We start from the raw sequence: 19,944 nt of genomic DNA, 5'->3' as shown, positions 1-19,944 counted from the left end.
TGAGGGATAGAAAGACTGCAGTACGGATTAAGGATCAAACGCGAGGATATTCTCGTTACAGTCATTCGTACTGGACAAGTCACGTGACGCGCAGAAGAGAGAACCAGCGTTCTAGTACGATAGGCTCGCTCAATTACAAAATTTACGAAACCGACATTACCTGCTACAGAAGTATCGTGCGCTTCTTCTCAGCAAAGAATTCTTGCACTTTGCTTCGTTGGCAACTTGGCATATCGCGTCATGAATTTTGCGCCTTGTTTCTTGCTTGGCGCGCGGGCTTTGCGCGAGCTGCGGGATTTCTATTCCGCATAAACGTCGACTTTCGATAATAATGTTAAGAGTTAGGCGCAGAGCTTTCTATGCATAAGTGAGGGTTGGAGTTAGGAAGAGAGTTTCGTACAAAAACCGCTAGAGTGAAATCTGGTGCTAGCGTAGCTAGGGAGCTGCAAGCATGGCTGCTTCAGACAGCGTGGGAATGATAACACAGGAATTTGCCTAAACTTGGACCTCCTAGCTTCAACTGGCTTTGTGACTTTGCAAATTGATCATTTAAAGAAAATATTGACTCATAAATGCAATCATTCGCAATGATTATGCATGTGCGCAGAGAATTGCCTTGTCGTGTTTAGAAAGCAATCGCATGAAAATTTAGATAGACAAACCCGTAAAAACAATTAAAATAATTCGATTTCTGAACCAACTAGGTTACTGCAGAAGCTGTGGCGGCTGAGTTGCTATAGGAACAGTAAATGTAGTCACCAATACGTTTCGAGTATATGACATTGAAATGTGTATTACCCATGGAAGGAGAGTACATTAAGAGATCATGGACCAGAAGGCAAGAAAAAAATATTTATTTACGTCAAGCAGTGTACACGAGCTGTTCATTGAACGAACCTGAAGAGCGCAATTACACAGCATGCATAGCGTACTAATGAGATCGTTACCGAGCAACTTCTAACACTGCCTTGTGATAGCTGAAATACTTTACATAAATTTCACAAATCAAGTCACCTGCGTCCCTGACGAACAGTGCCTCAATGCACGGGTTCTGCGCAGTTGCTGATTTAAATATTTATTTGCAAGGTTGAAGTTGAAGAAATCTTTGAGGAACAATATAAACATCACCTGTCTTTGAAATATGGACATTGCAGCGACTATCACCGGTGACTTGTACAGGTCGGTGTCATTAACAGAGACGGCGAGGTGCGCTGTATTGTATGTGACACGATTTAAAGAAATATTTAGCGAAATGTCAGGGAAGAAGGTGTTTTGGCAATTTCATTATCGCCACACTCGTCACTGAAGCTCAGGCATGTAGGATGCATTAGCGAGTCCTTGTGAAACGTTTATAAAAGCGATTCGAGACGTCCTAGCTTTGATGCACGAGCAAGGGCAGCCCATATGTCGTGGGCTGCCTGACTCAACGCCAGTCCAAGCCAATGGCAAGAAGGCCCGCCTGTGGCACGTTAAAAATTTAATTATGGGGTGTTACGTGCCAAAACTTCGATACGATTATGAGAAACGCCGTTGTGGAGGGCTCTGGATTGATTTTCACCACCTGGGGTTCTTGCATTTCGGCCCCATTAAAATGTGGCCACCGCAGCTGGGATTTTATCAAACGCTCTCGGGTTTAGAAGCGCAATGCCAAAGTTGCTTCGTCATCACGGCGGGTTGTGACACATCCGTGCGTTTGTGAACGTCAATGAGTGTTCCAAACGCGCTCTCCCGCGAGCAAAGGAGAGCCGAAAGGGTCAAAATTGTTCACGTGTTCCACACGCCTGCGTCTTCAGGGGTTGCACATTAGTCGTGTTCGTGCGTTTGTGTTCGTCATTGCACGGCCCCAGTGGCCGTGCCTCAAACCACGCCATTGCACACCAATGACAATGGTGAGCCGCCCTTCAGTTACTGTAGGCTAGGCCGTCTTTCCTCGATGTCGAGAACTGATCTCAGGAAGAGAGGTAATGCCCGAACTTTGCTGCCGGTGTGAGATCAATCAAGGGTGGCGAAAGTCTGCAATGACGTTCACTTCGCGTGAATGGGGCGAACGGGTTAGAAGCGCCTACCCGCTGGGCCTGAAGCGGGAAGGCCGGGTGGCGCCGTGTCGGGTGATGACGTAGGAAGAGAGGTCTGCAGAAGGCCTCGAGAGAAATCGCAGTTTGTGGTTTAAAAACAAAACAAAAAGAACTAGCCGCATTAACTTCTGCAGTCGCAAGCAGCAAGATTCAGAAAAAATCCATGTATCAATCGTTCCCGTGGTAACTGTAACGAACGCAGTGCGAAGGTTACCTCCAGTAATTTATGTAGAAAAGTATGGAACGGAAAAGTAGTGAGCGAATAAGTTAACTTGCTCTTCACCGTACCATGTTTAATTTTGTCAAATACATGTACAGGGGGCACTCTTATTGCGAAGAAGTGCTGATACGTCGTTGGCCTCTTCAAAAATCAAAATGATTAGTATATAATAAGAGCATGCGCGCGCTACACTTTGTAGCCTTGCTTTCACCTTTCTATTTGTACTGAGTGTGCTAATTGACGACGAGATAAGGTAATTGTGCGTCAACTGCATTCAACGCAAGCATCCGGCCATTTCTGACGGCTGTGTGCGAATTGTATTCAACGGTTCGAAACCTACGAAATTTCATAATTTCAGATGTCAGTACGAATATAGATATAGCATTCGCCATCGACATGTGCGATTGAAAAAGGACCCGGTGCATCGTCATATTACGGAATACTTTAATTTTACAACCTCCTACCTTCATCCTCAAAGTTCGTTAGCCATTCTCCGTGTCAACACATGCCGCCATTAGTGCACTGGCAAGACACTTAGGGTATGTCCGTCTTTGAATGCTATAAATGCTTACAGTATAATTGTGGGCCAAGAGACGTAGCGGAGACTTTATTAAGTGGATACGTTACTTGTTTCATTTCATTTGTATTCTCCTTAAGGGCCGAAGGCATTACTAAGGGGGGAGGGGGGGCTCAGTTCCATGTGAAAGTAACAAATGCAAGAACTTGGTAGGAGCATGATAAAAAAAAAAAGACTGTATGAGGCGCTTAGAATTGGAGATAACAAATTTGATCTTTCTTATTCAAAATTTATAATGCAAAAGAGCGTAGAGTCGGAAGCTGAAATATCGCCCCCGCTTTGTGAAAAAAAAAAAAGAGAGAGAGAGAGAGAGAGAGAGAGAGAGAGAGAGAGAACGTTATTCGTGACACATACCTCACTTCTAACCATGAGCTTTTCTCTCACAGACGGTGCTGCCAGCATCTTGATGACGCAATTATAGATGGGGTGAATCGACCTCGGGTTGACTTTCGATGGTTTATAGGGCCCTGGAAAAGAGCCGAATCAAATTGAGTTGAGCTTATTTTGTAACAAGGTTGCGAGGGTGACCAGGCCAAAAGCTGCAAGTAGTAGCTTGAGGGGAACCTGGCGACCCCATACACAGGGCAACTTAATAGCGGTTAAACAAAAGCAGACGTTATACAAAATGCATAACCTTTTTACTAAAAGAAAGAACAACCACGGTAAGAATTAACAAACAAAATTCTCATGGAAACTTTTCGCACAGCTTTAAGAGAAAACCGGCATAGTGATGAAACAAAGAAAAATAACATGAACTTAATACGGCAGCGAAAACCATCACACAAATATATCGTGTAGCTTTTTTTATAGAGGCAGAATAGATACATTAAGACCATTTTCTTTGTGTATTAGGTTTAACAGCGCCGGCAAACAAAACCGTAGCCTTTGGTCGCCGTAGTTGGTTCTGCTCGTGTTATCATTCCAAGGGTTCTAGCTGCCGTAATTTATAAAAAAATGAATATGCTGGTGTAAGGATGCCAGTTTTGTTAATGTGTCAGCGTTCTTAATTTTTCCAATTCTATACAAGCGACAAAGCCTATATCTGTACAAGGATTGAATTTTGATAGCTCTAAGCTTTGAAAACAAAGGAGCAGTAAGGCAGAGATACGGTGCCTTCGAGACAAGGCGTTTTGCTCTTTTTTTGCAATACCGTCAGTTTATGTATGTTCTCCGCTGAAGTCGTTCCCCATACAAGAATTCCGTACTGAACTAAATAAAAAATCAGTCTTGTATAAAAGCTTATTAATGAATGTAGGAAGATAATTGCTATGGAGACGCATAGTACCTATTGGTCTCGACAATTTACCAAGTGATTTACTTGGCAATCCCATGACATAGTTTCGGTGACATATACGTACGCCAAGTGATTTGAAAGATGTACTATTTCTATTTAAGCATTGTTTAAATGAATGGGGGATAATTGATACTGCTTCTTACATGGATGAAAGAGCACTGCCTTTGTTTTTTCTGCGTTAACCTGAAGATAATTGAATCTTCACCAAACACGCTTATCAGATATGTGCGTCAGTATTTGTTACGTCAGTATTTGTTACTTAATGATGCATTATTCATTAATGTTTACCTCCCATTATCGCATCGATGATCTGTAGCTTAAGGAATTGTTCGAGTATACTACAAGTGTGGAGAAGCCTTCTGATTAGAGAGTCAAGACCTCGCTTCGCTTCGAGGACTGAGAGAGGTGCTACTTCATTCGTCAATTGCACTCCAGGATTACCCTTCGCGGCTGGCGTTGAAAATTGTACGAGTTATTTTTATGCGAACACGAAATACTTGTCCAATATCTAATCTCCAAGCTAGTCAATGAGCACGAGAGACTAAGTTACAGTTCAATCACCTTGACAACAATGGTTTGACCTTCAAAGTGTCCGCCAATGTGCACTTCAAAGAATCTTCACTTTTTACACCACAGATAGTTTGCTGCTCTTCCGCATTATGTCGGCCACGAATGGAGTAATGAAGTATTGTTAACACATAAATGCCCGAATTTATCTGGCTTATGTTTGCTGGTTCTCTGGCTTTTGTCTTACTATATAATATACCCGGCATCCTTAGTCGACCATGAAGGAGCAAAACAAACAAAACACATCGACTTTATGATTTTTCTATGTGCTGGTAATGGTTATGCTTGTTACACCTGTTAAAGTACCTACTGTTATTTTTGACCTCCATACAAACCTCGAAATGCGCAGTTCTTCGAAGGTGATAACTAAAAAGCCCCTCGTTTATGACAACTCACCAGTGATTAGGCTAACGATGATTCCGACAAGGACGACCAGCACGCAGGCAATCATGCTGTACCAGACATACGAGATCCGGTAGACGTAGAGTATCTCCTTGCTAAGAAAAGAAAGAAAAAGAAAGAAAGAAACACGGACATAAGGAAATAGTCGATACCTTGACGTGTTAAATGTACTTTCAGCTACTGCTGAGGTTGAACAAAAATAACTTTTGCAGCTATGAAGAACGTAAAAGGTAATGTACGGGGTCCGCAAATACGAGTACTTTTTATGTAGAAAGCACTCTGCCACCTGTACAGTTCTGCGGCGGGCATTGATTTTCATTAAACATCGACATGCTTACTGCGGTCATAAAAAAACAATGCAGTTTTAGTAAAGTGCACTTCAGAATATAGGTAACATGGTGCAGAAAAGTCACCTTCTGGGTATTGCTGCTGAATTAATGAGATTTCGAACTACTTAAACGGCCATTTAATAAATCTATGGAAAACAAAGTTTATAGTTTGGTTCTGCCAATAACTGTCAACGTTTAGAGGCCCTCTGCATCTAATGATTCTGCATAAAGAAAAAGATGGTGGTAACAGGGCAGCTCTGACGGCCTTTTCTTGCCATATCGCTCCTTTCAGATACGAGTTCTCGTGATATGTTTGTGAAAGAACATACGTTAAGTTATGATAGAGAAAAATGCCAGCCGGCAGATGATAGGCGCCGTTTGTGTGGCCCTTTTCGTTTCTTGTGTCCGTGTTTGGGCACGCCTGCCTTGCGATGAGACGAATCCCTAGCTTGCTCAACTTTCAGTCCTTCTAAGTGAGCTGGTATTTGCCCGTTTCCGAAGCGGCTATGAATAGATGCGACAAAAGGGCGTTAACTAGTGGACATGTGACTCACTTGGCTACATACGGGTCGGGAACTATGGGGAAAGTCACGTTCGCAGGATCCTGGTGCGTCACGTTGATGTACTCCTGCAGGCATCCCATCACTGAGCGCCTGGCCATTCGGTGTGCCGGCTTGTAGTAAAAGGCGCCGATGCCAATCCAGAAGGTCACTATCAGTGACGTCACAATGCCCACGCCTGCCCCCTGCGTGGTGAGACCAGAGGAAACAGTGTTAATTGCGTACATGTTTTACTTATTTCATGATTACCCTCAGCACAGCGTACGCGTTCCACATGATTCCGAACAAAAAGAAAGACACTTAAATCACCTGTTCCCATCTACACTGACATCTAGACTTTTACCAGCAAAACTTGCATTCTTCAGAAGTGCAATGCACAACTAGCGTGTGCAATGAAGACAGCTTTTTACATATTTTTATGCTAATCATGATTTGCTTCACAGTTCAATACCGTGTACAAGGTGTCGTTAGAGCTCGTGAATTAGTTAAGAAAAGGCTGTGGCCGAATAAAAAGAGATAAATTGTCCTCCTTTATTAAAGTTGAAATGGTGACAAAGTTGTTTTGTACAAGTAAATGTTTTAAGGTATCCTGGCAGGAATTACACTGTTGCGCGTAATGCCTTGATTTTCGCAAGACGCTGTGTGTTAAAACAAGTAACACTGTGGATGCTGCTGCATTAAAATAAGTAGGCGCCAATAACTCGTCGTTTGATAGCTTTGTGAAAGACCAGGTATATGTGAACCAGTTTTCCAGACCAAAGCTTATCATGGAGTATACATACGTGAGGTTGCTATGTACAAGTTGCATTGAAAGCTTAGTACTGAATGCTTAGTTCGCTTACCATTCGTAGGGGCCAATTAGCATTACAGTGAACTCACATTGGAGGCATAACGACACCACTCCTACCTACGCCGAGTTGTTGAAGTGAACAATCTCGAGTGTCGCAAAAAAGTAATTATTATTAACCCCTTCCTCCGTTTTGTTTCTTTGCATATCCCTTTGTACCTGGCTCGCATATCTGTCTGCCTGTTTTTCTGTACCTCTCTGTTAGTAGCTGCTGCACGATTATTCCGAACATGAGATTGTGTGATAATCGGGTCATTTTGCTCGAAAACGACTAAGCACCGATGCACACAAATAACACGAGCACACAGGACGAAGCGTTGTGTGTCCGTGTTATTTATGTGTGAGTCTCTTGTTTTGGCGTCTTCGCGATAAATAACATAGCCTTATCTAGCACCAGCTGATCCAAGCCAGAATTCTGATGAGATTGTGTGTGTGTGTGTGTGTGTGTGTGTGTGTGGGTGGGGGGGGGAGCGTGGACGTCAGCTTCATTTTTTCATTTTCACAAATTAGAAATCTAGAAGACCCGTTAGATCTCAAGATCCCATCGTTTTTACTGGCGCTGAAACCAGGCAGATGTACAACGATGGATGAGGCTGAACCCTTTAAATCGGGCGGTGGCACACTGCACCTAGCCGTGACTATTAACATATTTTTTATTTTTTGAAGGGTGACATTTCAATCCTGCCTTGATTTTAGCCACCAATGAGATAACCTCTGTTTGGTTATTTCTACCCGCTTAAAGTCTATTTTGCCTCCACTGTCCCTAAACCCCAATGCTTAGAAAAAATCAGCCCCGTTGCTTTGCACTGTAGGGTTAAGCCCTTTACAGAAAAGTATGAGGTGTTCAGCCGTTTCCTCTTCTTCTCCACACGCACAGCACAACGTGTCTGTATACCTTGGTACTTGACTCGGTACATCTTAGTCCGCAATACTCCCGTCCTGGCTTCAAACAACAAAGAGCTTCCCCTAGAATTATCATAGATATTTTCTTTGGCAATTTCTTGCTTGAAAGTTGTATGTTACCAGTGCTGATTTCGTCTGCATCCCCGTTTTCCACAGACCCCTCTCTGTTTCCTTAACCTTTTTCTTAACCGCTGTTTCCTGGTTTGCACCCCTCCTGCAGTCCAAATATTTGATTGACAATTTGCTGGTCAGCTTCCTCCATTTTGTGTCAACATTACTCATGTACAAATAACTGAAAACTCTCCTTGCCCACCGCTTTTCTGCCATTTCTCTCAATCGCTCCTCAAATTATACATTGCTGATAGCTTCCCTGCCCTCGAGTGACGTCCATCCCATGTCACCCTGTACCCCCTGATTTGGTGTATTTCCGTGTGCTCCCAAAGCAAGCCTACCTACCCCTCGCTGCTTAACTTCCAACCTTGCTCGAACCTCTGATCTCATGCACAGGACCGCATTACCGAAAGTCAAACTAGGGACCATCACCCCTTTCCAAATCCCTCTCATCACTTCGTACCTATTGTAATTACACAGTGCCCTAGTTTTAATCACAGCTGCATTCCGGCTACCTTTAGTCGTTACATATTTTTCATGTTCCGTTAGCAACTCAGCCCTATTGTTTATCTACACTCCAATATATTTGTACTTATCCACTACCTCCAGCGTAATCTCCTGTATCCTATGCTCGCTGCCCTGATTATCATTAAAATAATGACTGCCGATTTTTTCTTTACTAAACTTCAAGCCTAAGCCATCTCCCTCTTTACCACAGATGTCCATTAATCCCTGCAAGTCTTTCTTGCTGTCAGCCATAAGTACAATGTCATCCGCACACATCAGTCCTGGTAATGACTGTTTAATCCATTCTCCTTGCTTGAAAAAGGAAAGGTTGAAGCCAAGTCCGCTCCTCTCCAATGTTTTCTCTAATCCTTGTAAATACAGCATGAACAACAAAGGTGACAGAGGGCACCCTTGCCTAAGCCCCTGCGGTATCTCTATAGACTCAGATACCTTGTTTTCTCATTTTATAAGCACCTTAATTGTTACCTTTATAGATATCTTTTAAAATGTTGCTTACTCCAGCTTCCACATCTAGAGTGCCCAGTATGTCCCACAAATCCTTTGGGATTACACTGTCATAGGCTCCCTTGATATCCAGAAATGCGAGCCATAGGGGCCTGTGTTCCTTTTCTGCTATTATAATAGACTGCGTCAATAAGAACAGATTATCTTCTAACTTTCTTTGTTTCCGGAACCCATTTTGTAGTTCCCCCAGCACCTCCTCGCCCTCCACCCATGCCTGCAGTCTGTCCTTTATAATCTGCATCACCACCTTGTAAACCACTGACGTCAGTGTTATGGGACGGTAGTTTTTTATGTCGGCTTTGTCCCCCTTTCCCTTGTATATCATGCTCATCCTGCTCAGTCTCCACCCGTCGGGGGCTTTACCGTCCATTATCATTTTGCTCACTGCCTCTCTTAATGCTTTCTTAGATTTTGGGCCCAATGTATTTATTAACATGATTGGGATGCCATCAGGACCAGTCGACGGGCTTCTAGGAACCCTCTTCTCTGCCCTTTCCCACTCGCTTTGTTCAAGTGAAGCCACTGCACTAACCAGTCTAGCCTGACCTGATTGAGCACATGCTACGTTTCGTTCTTTAAATTTTTCTGTCATCATTGTTCTTATATGTTCCATTGCCTTATCTCCTTCTAGCCGAACACATTGAGCTGTAACTATAAACCTCTGCTCTGGGCTAGTCTTATTACTCAAGGAGTTAAGATGTTTCCAAAATTTCTTTGTTGCTTTTCCATCCTTTTTGTTTACTTCTGACAACCATTGGGTCCCCTTTCTTCTAATCTTCTCATTGATCAAATTGGATGCTTCCTTTCTACAATTTAAGAAGTTATCCCATTTTCTGTCTACATCAGCTTCTGGTTCACCCCTCTGATTTTGATATCTGTGTTCCCCGGATGCTTCCTGACGTTTCTCTATCGCCTTCTTAACCTCCTCATCCCACCAGCTCTTGGGTTTACATCTTCTGTTCCCTTTGGGCGTGACTCGTACCTTAGCAAGCTCTAGCTCAAATAGGCCTATTAAATTTGCATATGTCCATTCTGTTTTAGTATCCTCTGAAATTACTTCCTCAATTTGTTGGGTTGTTATTTCCAGCTTCTTTTCCGAGTAATATATACCACCTGGTCGTTCATCTTGCCTCCTACCTAGTTTCATTTCTCTTCTAAAACTCACCTTAATACGTTTGTGATCACTACCTAGACTTATGGAGAACACCAAAGGTCGAGCCTCCGACCTGGCGGAAAATTACAGCGTCAAGCGCATTTGAACAAATTAGCAAAATGTGCGAGTTGTCTGTCGGCGCTGCGGCGTGGAATTCGCGGTGGGGGGAGGGGAGGGGGAGTTGTGAAGCAATTAAAGACGAGGTCAGCCGCCACTGCTACATATCCCTTGATACTGAGCCTATGGGTTCTTAATAAGCCATTCAGAGAAGCCACAACAACCATGCGGGTCAATCAGAGCTGACGAGATGGCGAATTCGACAGTAACAGTGTCCGTAATAGGAATCCTGGTCTCTGCATATTGAGTAGGACTCGCTTAATGGTATGTTTCATCCCTGCTATGGTACTTCAAGATTGTCATCATCGCAGGGTCAGCTCGCGACATGTCTGAACTTCTCTTTTCATACCGTAATTTCGATGGGAAAGCTAGCAGAGGGAACGGATGGTGAAGAAGGGGGTGGGGGAGCGTAATTTTCCAGCAGTCATTCCAAGGAGAGATGGAAGAGGAAACCCATTGCAACAGTTCTACAATTCTTGCACTTGTCCATTATTAGGCTGTTAATGCTCCGTAGCTCTGTTCCAATAGACATCTCCAAGTAATGTTCAAGTTGTGGGAGTCTCTTTTATGAAAAGTGACACGCCAGGGAAGGTCTGTGTGCAGTGTCTTCTGCTGCGTGTGCTTGTGTGCGTGCATGCGGGTATGCGGGTATGTGTGTGCTAGACTGTTGACATTTTTCGTATAGCGTCACATTATGAAAGCCGTACGTAGCAATCCTATCGGCGCAAGTTACGTCGGAAATAGCTGCAAATGTTTAAGACACTCACGATGCTATTTGCAAAGGGAAAAAATATGCCGAGGGTGAAAACTCCCAGCAGTGGTCCTCCGACGATGCCAAAAATTGACAGAGCAGCCTGAAATGGACACCAAAAGGTCGTAGGTTAGAACGTAACTGAAGTCGATGCGAGAATTCATCAGCAACACTTTGCATGTCCCATCTAGTAGTATAACAGGCGATTTCTTGCCTGTAAGACGTTGCCCATGTTCTGCGCGGCGTAGACCAGTGCAATGGCGGTGCACCCAAACGTCAGCGCTGCGAGTTCACATAAAGGGGTAGGCGAGAGAAAAAAAGTGAGCAGCTCTCCTGAAAATGTTTCGCAGCTGCCTTTTACAGCCTCGTTAGGAACCAAAAACTTCGTTTAAACTGTTGGTTGGCGTGTTAAAAATAAAGAAACCGTGAGGCGAGCACGGTCAATGTAAGATATTTTTCTCCAGCGCTTGGAAGAGCTGCGCGATGTGCACTATCGAATTTTCGTAAACGCACTTCTATTTAAGCGATATACTCGATGTTCAATGCATATTCAGAACATGCCCGACAAGATAAACTTTGAACCTTTACCTACATGGAAGTGTGACAGATAATGTCAAAACTCGCATTTACATCGGTGTTGATTACGAAGGTCGTATAGAGACGGTGAAAGATAATGTCGAGGAGTCGTACCCAGGAACTTGGTCAGCGTAGTGGCGAAGCGATCAGTCATATCTTCCACGATGTAGCATTTCACAACGTCCTCGAGGGTAACAGCTGCCAGCGAGTTGACTCCGGAGGAGACGGTGCTGTGCACAAAAGAAAATGTCTATTAGGTGATGAAGCAATAATAATAATAAAAAGAAAACGGGTGACCGCGTTTAGCAAACGACAAGCTTCGTTTGTTCACTGTGCCACAGGTACATACGAGTGAAGGCGCTGACGGTGCCTTATATAGTAATATTTTCTCAAAGCCACCCGACGCTGAATACGTGCTGACGAAGCGATACGATTTGTTATCATTACACGATCCGATTTCTTTGTCTCCTATAAAGAGGTGAAAAGCAAACAATGGTGCACGTTTTAAGCGCGTAGATGGCACCCACCTTTCCACCTCATCCGTTGCTGCATTAGTCGAGGAAGTGATACGATCGTGCAATGGTATGAGAGTGCAGCATTACGACCTTGCAGTAGCAGGTCAGCGCATGCAGAACGCAGTTATAGGCGCAATGAAGAGTAAAAATAATTTAAGCGGGATTGGTAAATTATACTTCCCGGAATACGATAAGCGTCTTGCCGTTTACTGAGCCTCGTAATCCAGAAAGGAGCAGAAATGAAAAAAACGTGCACGAAGTTCCCGCGTCGGTTCCGTAAGTTATGAGATTTGTACAACCCAAGGACAGCCTAATGAACTTCGATGAATCTTCTCACTGTAAACTGCGTCAAATACCAAGCAAAAAAAAAAAAGAAAAAAAAAAAGAAGGAAGAAGAATCCTAAGAAATTGGTTATGTCATACCAACATACCAAGCAGCTCCGTTTGGGACGAGAATTTAACAAAAGGGACACTTTGCCTTTCATTTCCTCCGCTAATGGCCAACCTTGTGTCATCAAATAAATTCAAAGCGATTCTTAATAAACTGCTTCGCCAAACTAATCTTGGTGTAGTTTTTTAGCGTCCCTTTAACTTGTGTAGTTCATAAAGCCAATGTGTACCGTCGATTTTCCTGTAATCTTCGTGGAAGGAGGGAGGGGAGTGGCCACTAAAACACGACACAATGAGGGTAAAGGTGCATTGACACCGCAGCCTCCACCATGACGGTACATACTCCACCACGTCGGTAAAAACTCGCTGTCCTTCATTCACAAAGCAACTTCCCGCAGCCCACACTCCACGTCGAGTGATGTACACTGAAAGCTCTCCTTGTCCCGAGAGAGGTCGTAAAGGAGGAACTGACGTTTTTCTTCAATCCACCCATGACTGAAGCCAAAGCGAGAGCTCTGTCAGGCTAAGTTGACAACACGACAGAAGCCTGTCTTAGAGATTTTCATTTACCCCTTGCGTGCGTCAACCCAGCTTCCCCTATATCCCGAAATTTTGCCTTTACAGATTTTCTTTTGTATTCCTCAACTAGATTTCATTTTTTTCGTATGCAGTCACCGACGTCCATCAGGCACCTTTTCTGTCCAATGTAAGGACAAAGGTCACTACGACTAAACTCTAATTACCCCTGCCTGATGTCAGCCGACTAGTCTGTAAGGTTCCCAATTTCGTCACACCGCCTAGCTTTATGCCGTCCTCTGCGGCGTTTTTTCCCCCTGGTGTCCGTTCTGCTACTCTGACAGACCGCTCGTTATCTGCACTACGCATTCTATAACCTGCTCAACGCTTATCTTTACTATATTATCAGCTACGCGCATCCGATCCACAGTTCACGCTATCTTCCCCGGGGTTTGGCGTTCGTCTTATTTTCATCGCCGTATGTATTTGTGGGTATATATGGAAAACATGGCTCTCTTGGTATGTACTACCTGCTGTCTTGCCAAGTAGACAACCTTTGGATGAGTCCTCGGATAGACAACTTGCGGTTATCTGGCTTAGTAGACAACTTTGTTCACTGGATATGCGCCACTGTCCGAACACCCAACTTAGGCATTGGGCATGTGTCACTAGGTATATAACACTGCGCATTCTTGGCCAATCCTCCAGAATTTGATGTGCTACTTTAACACAAGGGATATAAAGCCTGAAATGTACGATATTTATATATCTATCGCACTTCTCAGTGCATGTACCTCTCGTCAACATTATTCTACCGGTAAGCGCCTTACATCGCATGTGCTCATGCTAGCTGGCTAGCTGTTGCTGGTGTCATCCACTATACTGTTGCTACGTCGTTAACTCGCACAACCTTTGCATCATTTAGATTCCAACATGGCGTTGGATCTGCGCGTGTAGTTTTCCCTTTAGGTCACTATGTTATGTTTCTCATTCTTAGGTCTCTTTAAACGTAACTCCCATATTGGTCTCCACAGGTTAATATTTGCAGATTACAGTGATTATATACGTTAAGCTACAGATAATTCCAAAATTAAGTGCCCGCCAAACGCCCACTTCAATCCGCTTTCACTCTCGTGTAAATTTTTATCATTACGTGTCAAACATCTGGGACAGATGCGGCTTCGTCGATTCGCACAACAGTGGTCCAGGAGTTTTGAGTTGTTACGCTTCAGAAGCCCAACTATAGATGCTAAGCTTAACTTTTCCTTCATTTGCTGTGTGATGAAACCTTAATTTGCGTTGTCTTCACTCCGCATGTTCTTTTGTCTTCTAAGTGGTGTAGTATAGTAAGAGGAGGTCCGTCCCAATTTAATGACGTTCAGATAGTGACCGCATCTTTGATAACGGCCTGACGACATGATGACGTGGACACGGCTTTAGAATATAGCAAGCTGTACCCTGAGTGCTCCGCTGAAAATGCCCGAGACGAAAAGTCCAGGGATACCCGTGAACTTGCCCAGGACGTCCATGACGTACAGAGGAAGGAGCTGGAGACAAGAGGAAAATTAAGTTCTATGGCCCGCATGACGGCGCTTTCTGCAATTTGACATGTTGGTCATCAGGCTGTAAAATGTGGTTCGTTACGTGGATATGACGCTAACTACTGCGTAGGTCCTTTTCCTATTAATTTTCGTAATATTTTGCTGGTAATAAATTGGTACTCATGCGAGGACGTTTTAGCTGGATATCAGTATAACGTTGAGATGAAGTCCTCCAGTCTGCTCTAACTGCTTCTAAATATCTGTTGCTAAGTGCAGTCTTTCTCATATAAGCATTTGCAACGCTTCTTCACTAAGTTAATGTCACTACTTACCCCATCAATGCTCACGAAAAATAAATAATCGCACAGAATAACACGAGGTTTTGTAGCAGCTCGACGGCGACTGTGCAAGGAAAAATTCAACAGTATTTTGGCGTACACTAACAAACGCTCGGTTGACATAACACGGTAACAAGCCTACAGGGGTGCGTTCCTTGTGAAATTGTTTTTGCTCTGTGTACGTTGTTGTTGGGGCAGCTGTGCGGCATCTCATGGGGTATGAATAGAGAGATTCGATGCGAGTGCACGGGGAACAGAAAGCTCTACCCACAACGCACAACGCTTATGAACGTTCACTGCCGCAGCCTGCCTACTCGTGGTGTTGTACCCGAGCGCGCACACCTGGTCTGGTGAGCTAACTTTCTTGGTCATGATTGGGTCGCAGTCGTGGTATCGAGCGTAAATGACCAGGCCCGCCATGGCGCAGGTGAGCATCAGGAACGAGAGGCCCGGAAGATTGATCCAGATAGCCCTGCGTAAAGCAGTTGTACGAAGCAATATCAATCCCTTCCATTGTGACAACTAATAGGAGGCTAGAGACAACTGTTGTGAAAAAGGTAGATGCAGATATCGGAGTCTGGGGAGTGTACATCCGGGCCTAATGTTCGGCACGTTTCTGAAAATGTCGCAGCATTTTAAGCTTGGGCTGCTGGGCTGTGTTCGGTTGCTTTCATAAGTCCACGGAGTACGTCGTGTTAATTTTGCGAGCATTGTACTTAGGCAGAAGCAGCATAAATCCAATTCTGAATGTCGGGTAAATTCTGAGCTATACTTTCACTAAACGTATGCCCGAGGACTGTTCATAAATGCTATAAGGAACGAATCGCCGTTAAACTACGTCGTGGGTAGTTTTCACTTATGTGTACGTGAACGTTAATGTCTGATAAACTGAAATTAACGTGACAGACCAAAACATTGCGACTCTCTAGCCTATGTTCAACAAAGCCCTGTTAGAATAGCCTAGCGAAGGGGATCCCGGATGTGATTAAGGAAATTATCAACCTTATGCTACAGTTATACGCCGTCGTGCTCACCGCTGTGAATGTGCGTGCTCTGAATTGTCTCGCTTACTGTGCTGTTGCCAAGTGCCGCACATCTTGTCGCCGAGTCCGAGTGGCTAACGCTTTTGGCTGCACGCAGTTAAGGTTGCAAAGTAATTCAGTTGGCCAACTGATCACAATCGAAATCCTCAAAGCAAACCTCTTAAAGACAGGGACATTATACTTCGCATTTCCTGTATTATTATGAAAGAGGAACATGCAATTTTAAACTTGCTGGCATATGTAGAAAACATATAGGGGCAATACGTTTTTCATAAAAATAATATTTGCTTGGAGCTAATCACGAGGTCGGTTTATTATGACGACCAGTGGTCCCTCTCGGCACTGTTCACAGACGCACTCATAGTTATTCTTTCTTTTACACTCGGGGTCAGCAAACACGTATCAGGAAAAAAGAAACTATGCAGAAACCATCGATTGATTGTCAGTGTTAGCCAATAGACTGAACGAACGGACGAATGAACGAGCGAGCGAGCCCTCCTCTTCTCCCGTCCATCCCTGTAACTCGGTTGCCTGAGAGCACGCGCGTTCCCTCGGCGCCTTCCCTAGCTTTCCCGGAGTCCCTGCGTGACAGCCGTGAAGACCCAACGACGCGCGTGAACTTATTGCTCTTCACGGTGTGTCGGCGTCAACGCCGCAGCGTTCGACGGAACGCTCGCCTGCGCCTGGCGTGTATTTTTCGTGGGCAAGAATCCGCTATAAGTTCTCGTCCGCCGCATCGTCCACGATGGGCTGGCCACCATCGGGCGGCCAGCGAGACGTGCGACGAACGAACTATTTTTTTTTTTTTATAGTGACAGCCTCCCCTCCTCTTCTACTAAGTGGTTCGTTTGGAAAAGGAAAGGTTGGCGCTATCTTCTGCAGCCCTTGAGGGAGCACGGCTCAGCGCCAAATCCTCTTCTCTCCGGTTCCTCCCCGCCACTCGCTTGCTTAAGAGCACGCGCCCTTTCCCTCACCTTCGCGCTACGAACGAGCGAGCGAGCTAACGAGCGACAGTGCGTTTCTCCCCTTCTCGCCCCTCTCCGCCGCGAGAGCATGATGCCCCCTCCCCGCTCCCTTCCCTTCGTGCCCCTCTTCACAACTCTGTTGCCCGAGAGCACGCGCCCTTTCCTTTGGCGCGTTTCCTTGCCTTCCCTATCCCAAGTCCGACCTACCGTCGTACTAGCGACCTACCACAATAACGGCCGAAAGAGCAAATGAAAGCTATTCGCTTTAAAAGCGCACCGTGCGTCGTAGTTGTGGACGAGTCGGAGACTTCGTCAATCGGTTTTCCACTCATACACAGCACGTGATCACAAATTAAAATATAAAGCAGTAAAAGCTGCGAAATTAAACGAGTGTTGCACTCGGTAAATGTAATAGCTGCGTATATGGCAGACATTTCAAGGGCGTTCGAAGAAGTGTGAAGTAAGAAGAGTTTCAACGTTTGGAATTTTTGTAGAAGTGGACTCGGCTCATATTTACCTGCCGCTCGCTGGCGTCGTTTATACTGCGGCACTAGACACCCAAGACGTAAAACTGTTGCGCAATTTTGTCATCCAAACGAAGCTTCGCACTTGTCTCTGACGTTCGTAGTTACAGTGCTAGACTTTGTGTGGGGAAAGACAGCTTTCCTTTAGTGAAGCGGAGTCCAGTTGAAGATTAAATGGCAGACATGGTTAGAAATAGTGTGCCTAACCGTTGTGCCCGTCGTGATATCATGCTTTCATTATTTTCAGATTTCAATCGAGCTCAACGTGATCATCCGGGATTTTGATCTTGTAATATAAACAAGCGATTCATCGGAGAACGGTCTTGCTCGAAGTAAAATTGACACTTGCAAAAGAAAGACATCATGAGGCATGACAATATAACAATGATACGCATATTTAGTTTCACTGGGCTGAACGTAATGCTTCTAGGGGGAAAGGTAAGAGAAAATTCGCATTTCTGATTATGTGTAATTATTATTTCTAGAGCACATATATGCAATGCTTTATAAATATGCGACTACCTCTGTTGTCGTCTAAACGTTTCTGTACGCCTTCTAAACCATTGTGTCGAGAGCAGCAGTTTAAATACTTTGAGAGTTGTGAGTGATTCAGGTGGTGGTGAAAAACATTTATTAAACTGGTTGCAGAGAGGTGATTGGGTTAGGGCCCTATTGGTCTCCTCCCCTCAGAGTAATCGAGCGGATTTAGACAGCCCTTAAAGAAAGCTATGAAAACGCTGAAGTGAAATAAAGACTAGATCGCTATACAGCTCATTTATATTTGTTAAAAATTTACGGAACGCTAGCCATAATATTATACTGGGAAACAACCTTTAACAGACAATGCAGTTATTTAACCAAGATAACCTGGAGTATATACTTCAACATATTCGTATAAAACATCGGTTAAAATTTCATTCTATCGTAAGCGTTTTTGTATCGCCAGTTAAATGGCACAGACTGTCAACCTCTCTGCAACTTCTTTATGTCCAGTACCTGTATGAACAAACAATCACATCTAAATGTCTACTGTAACGTCATCGCAAGGGTGCAAATCATTGTATTAGCGTAGTCTCCCAGGGATGATCAGGGGTAATAAGAACCAATAATTGGTGCGCAAGCTGCGTCGCCGACATCTGTGTTGCCTTCCGTATGCTTTTGTTTCGCTTAGTACGACACGAGTCGTAAGGGGAGCCTGACATTGTAACGATTCAATTTATTTGTTATGAGTTGTTGTGAAAACTAGTTGTGCACTGTTTACTGGTTTCGACTCGAACTTTATTTTGTTATACTGAAGGGAACTTGCATGCTCATCACAGCGACTCCAAGCACTTCACGAAATACAACTTGGTAGGTAGCCCTCGTAAACAGCCTTCCTAGACAAGAATAGTCTCTGCCTGGAGCGCCTGTTCGCATGCAACTGCGTCTGTGGTGGTCATTTTCGGCGGTGAATTAATCCAAGGCCGCATGAACCACACCGCGCGCCAGAGTGTTCGAAACTACAGCATCAGCGAGTACACGCTTAGGCATCGTGAGAGAAGCCCCTGGCGAGATGATTTGTATCGACATTGGACGTCGTCGTCGTCACCTGGCAGCAGACGCATGCGGCTCGGGTATATAGCACGGGATTGTGGTTACCAATCTCAACACCACCATTGCTACATCGAAGGCGTTCCTGCTTACATGCACGCTCAGACGCGCCGGATCAGCGTGGTGTCCAGACTCGACAAATGGGCCTCCGATGGTGAATTGGCTGGCACGACGCCAGCTTCTGCTGTGACATATTGGTCGGGAACTGCATGAGAGTTGCAACTCTGCCACTCTGTGCGTTGCCAGAACGAAATCGGCTCCTGCCAACTTTACAGTAAGATCGCTTCCTGCTTGTTAATATTATATCCACCTGTGTTGCGTGCTTCTCAATTTCCAAAATTTGTAGCGAATCAAAATGCGCTTTCCTGCATTACATTAATTAAGAAACCTTGCGCACATCTTCGTCTCCAGTTTATAAGTAGATCCGAGCATTGCAGTCCTGGCTAGCGAGAACGTATTCAAGTGCCATAACTCTGCAGTGGCATTAATGGCACACGAACCAGCTGGGGCTTAGCAGCAGCAGCTCTCCACCGCAGCTCACAGTGGCCTGAAAACATTGCAAAGGGAATGTACGTTGTTTAACACGGGCTATAAGCTTGCCCGAAATGGAACGGAAGGTGCAGTTTCGCACTGACTGAAGGCGAACGGAGCTGGAGTGTGAGCCCTCTGCCCATCGCACGCGCACATGGACTTGGTCATTGTCAAAGTGCTGGTCTGGTGCGCGACAAGTGCAGCATCTTCCACCTGAAAAGTTCTCTGTGGTCCGGGTGAGCCGTCCAAATGAAGGGTTCCCGAACAGGAGATGCCGACATGGAGGAGGTGTGTGGTGGTGGTAGCAGCAGGACTGGGCGTTCTCCGTCGTCAACCTCGGCATGTTCGAGTGGGCAGTGACTGGAGCAATGCTTCACTGGAACGCTCTCGCGAACGGCGTAGTGCACGCGTGCTTGTCTTTACCGTCGGCGACCACCAAGCGGTGACCACCTCTTTCACCACGGTGCCCGCATTAAT

At 44.8% G+C, this 19,944-nt stretch overlaps 1 protein-coding gene across 1 annotated transcript in view; it reads right to left on the bottom strand.

The window, feature by feature from the left end:
• Positions 1-3,063: 3,063 nt before the first annotated feature.
• LOC119443087 (sodium-coupled monocarboxylate transporter 1) overlaps positions 3,064-19,944 on the bottom strand; it is a 28,886-nt gene continuing 12,005 nt past the window's right edge. Inside the window, exons 5-13 of the mRNA XM_049663055.1 lie at positions 15,157-15,286; positions 14,384-14,482; positions 13,112-13,116; positions 11,629-11,744; positions 11,153-11,220; positions 10,955-11,041; positions 6,019-6,209; positions 5,130-5,230; positions 3,064-3,339 (exon numbers count right to left, since the gene is read on the bottom strand). Of these exons, the coding sequence (XP_049519012.1) occupies positions 3,092-3,339; positions 5,130-5,230; positions 6,019-6,209; positions 10,955-11,041; positions 11,153-11,220; positions 11,629-11,744; positions 13,112-13,116; positions 14,384-14,482; positions 15,157-15,286 (1,045 nt within the window). The 3' untranslated portion in view covers positions 3,064-3,091. The remainder of the gene's footprint in view (positions 3,340-5,129; positions 5,231-6,018; positions 6,210-10,954; positions 11,042-11,152; positions 11,221-11,628; positions 11,745-13,111; positions 13,117-14,383; positions 14,483-15,156; positions 15,287-19,944) is intronic.

Source organism: Dermacentor silvarum, chromosome 2 (assembly GCF_013339745.2).
Source record: "Dermacentor silvarum isolate Dsil-2018 chromosome 2, BIME_Dsil_1.4, whole genome shotgun sequence".
In the NCBI taxonomy this organism is placed as follows: Eukaryota; Metazoa; Arthropoda; class Arachnida; order Ixodida; family Ixodidae; genus Dermacentor; species Dermacentor silvarum.
Note: the sequence above shows the minus strand (reverse complement) of the source record. Positions and strands in the feature narration are given on the sequence as shown.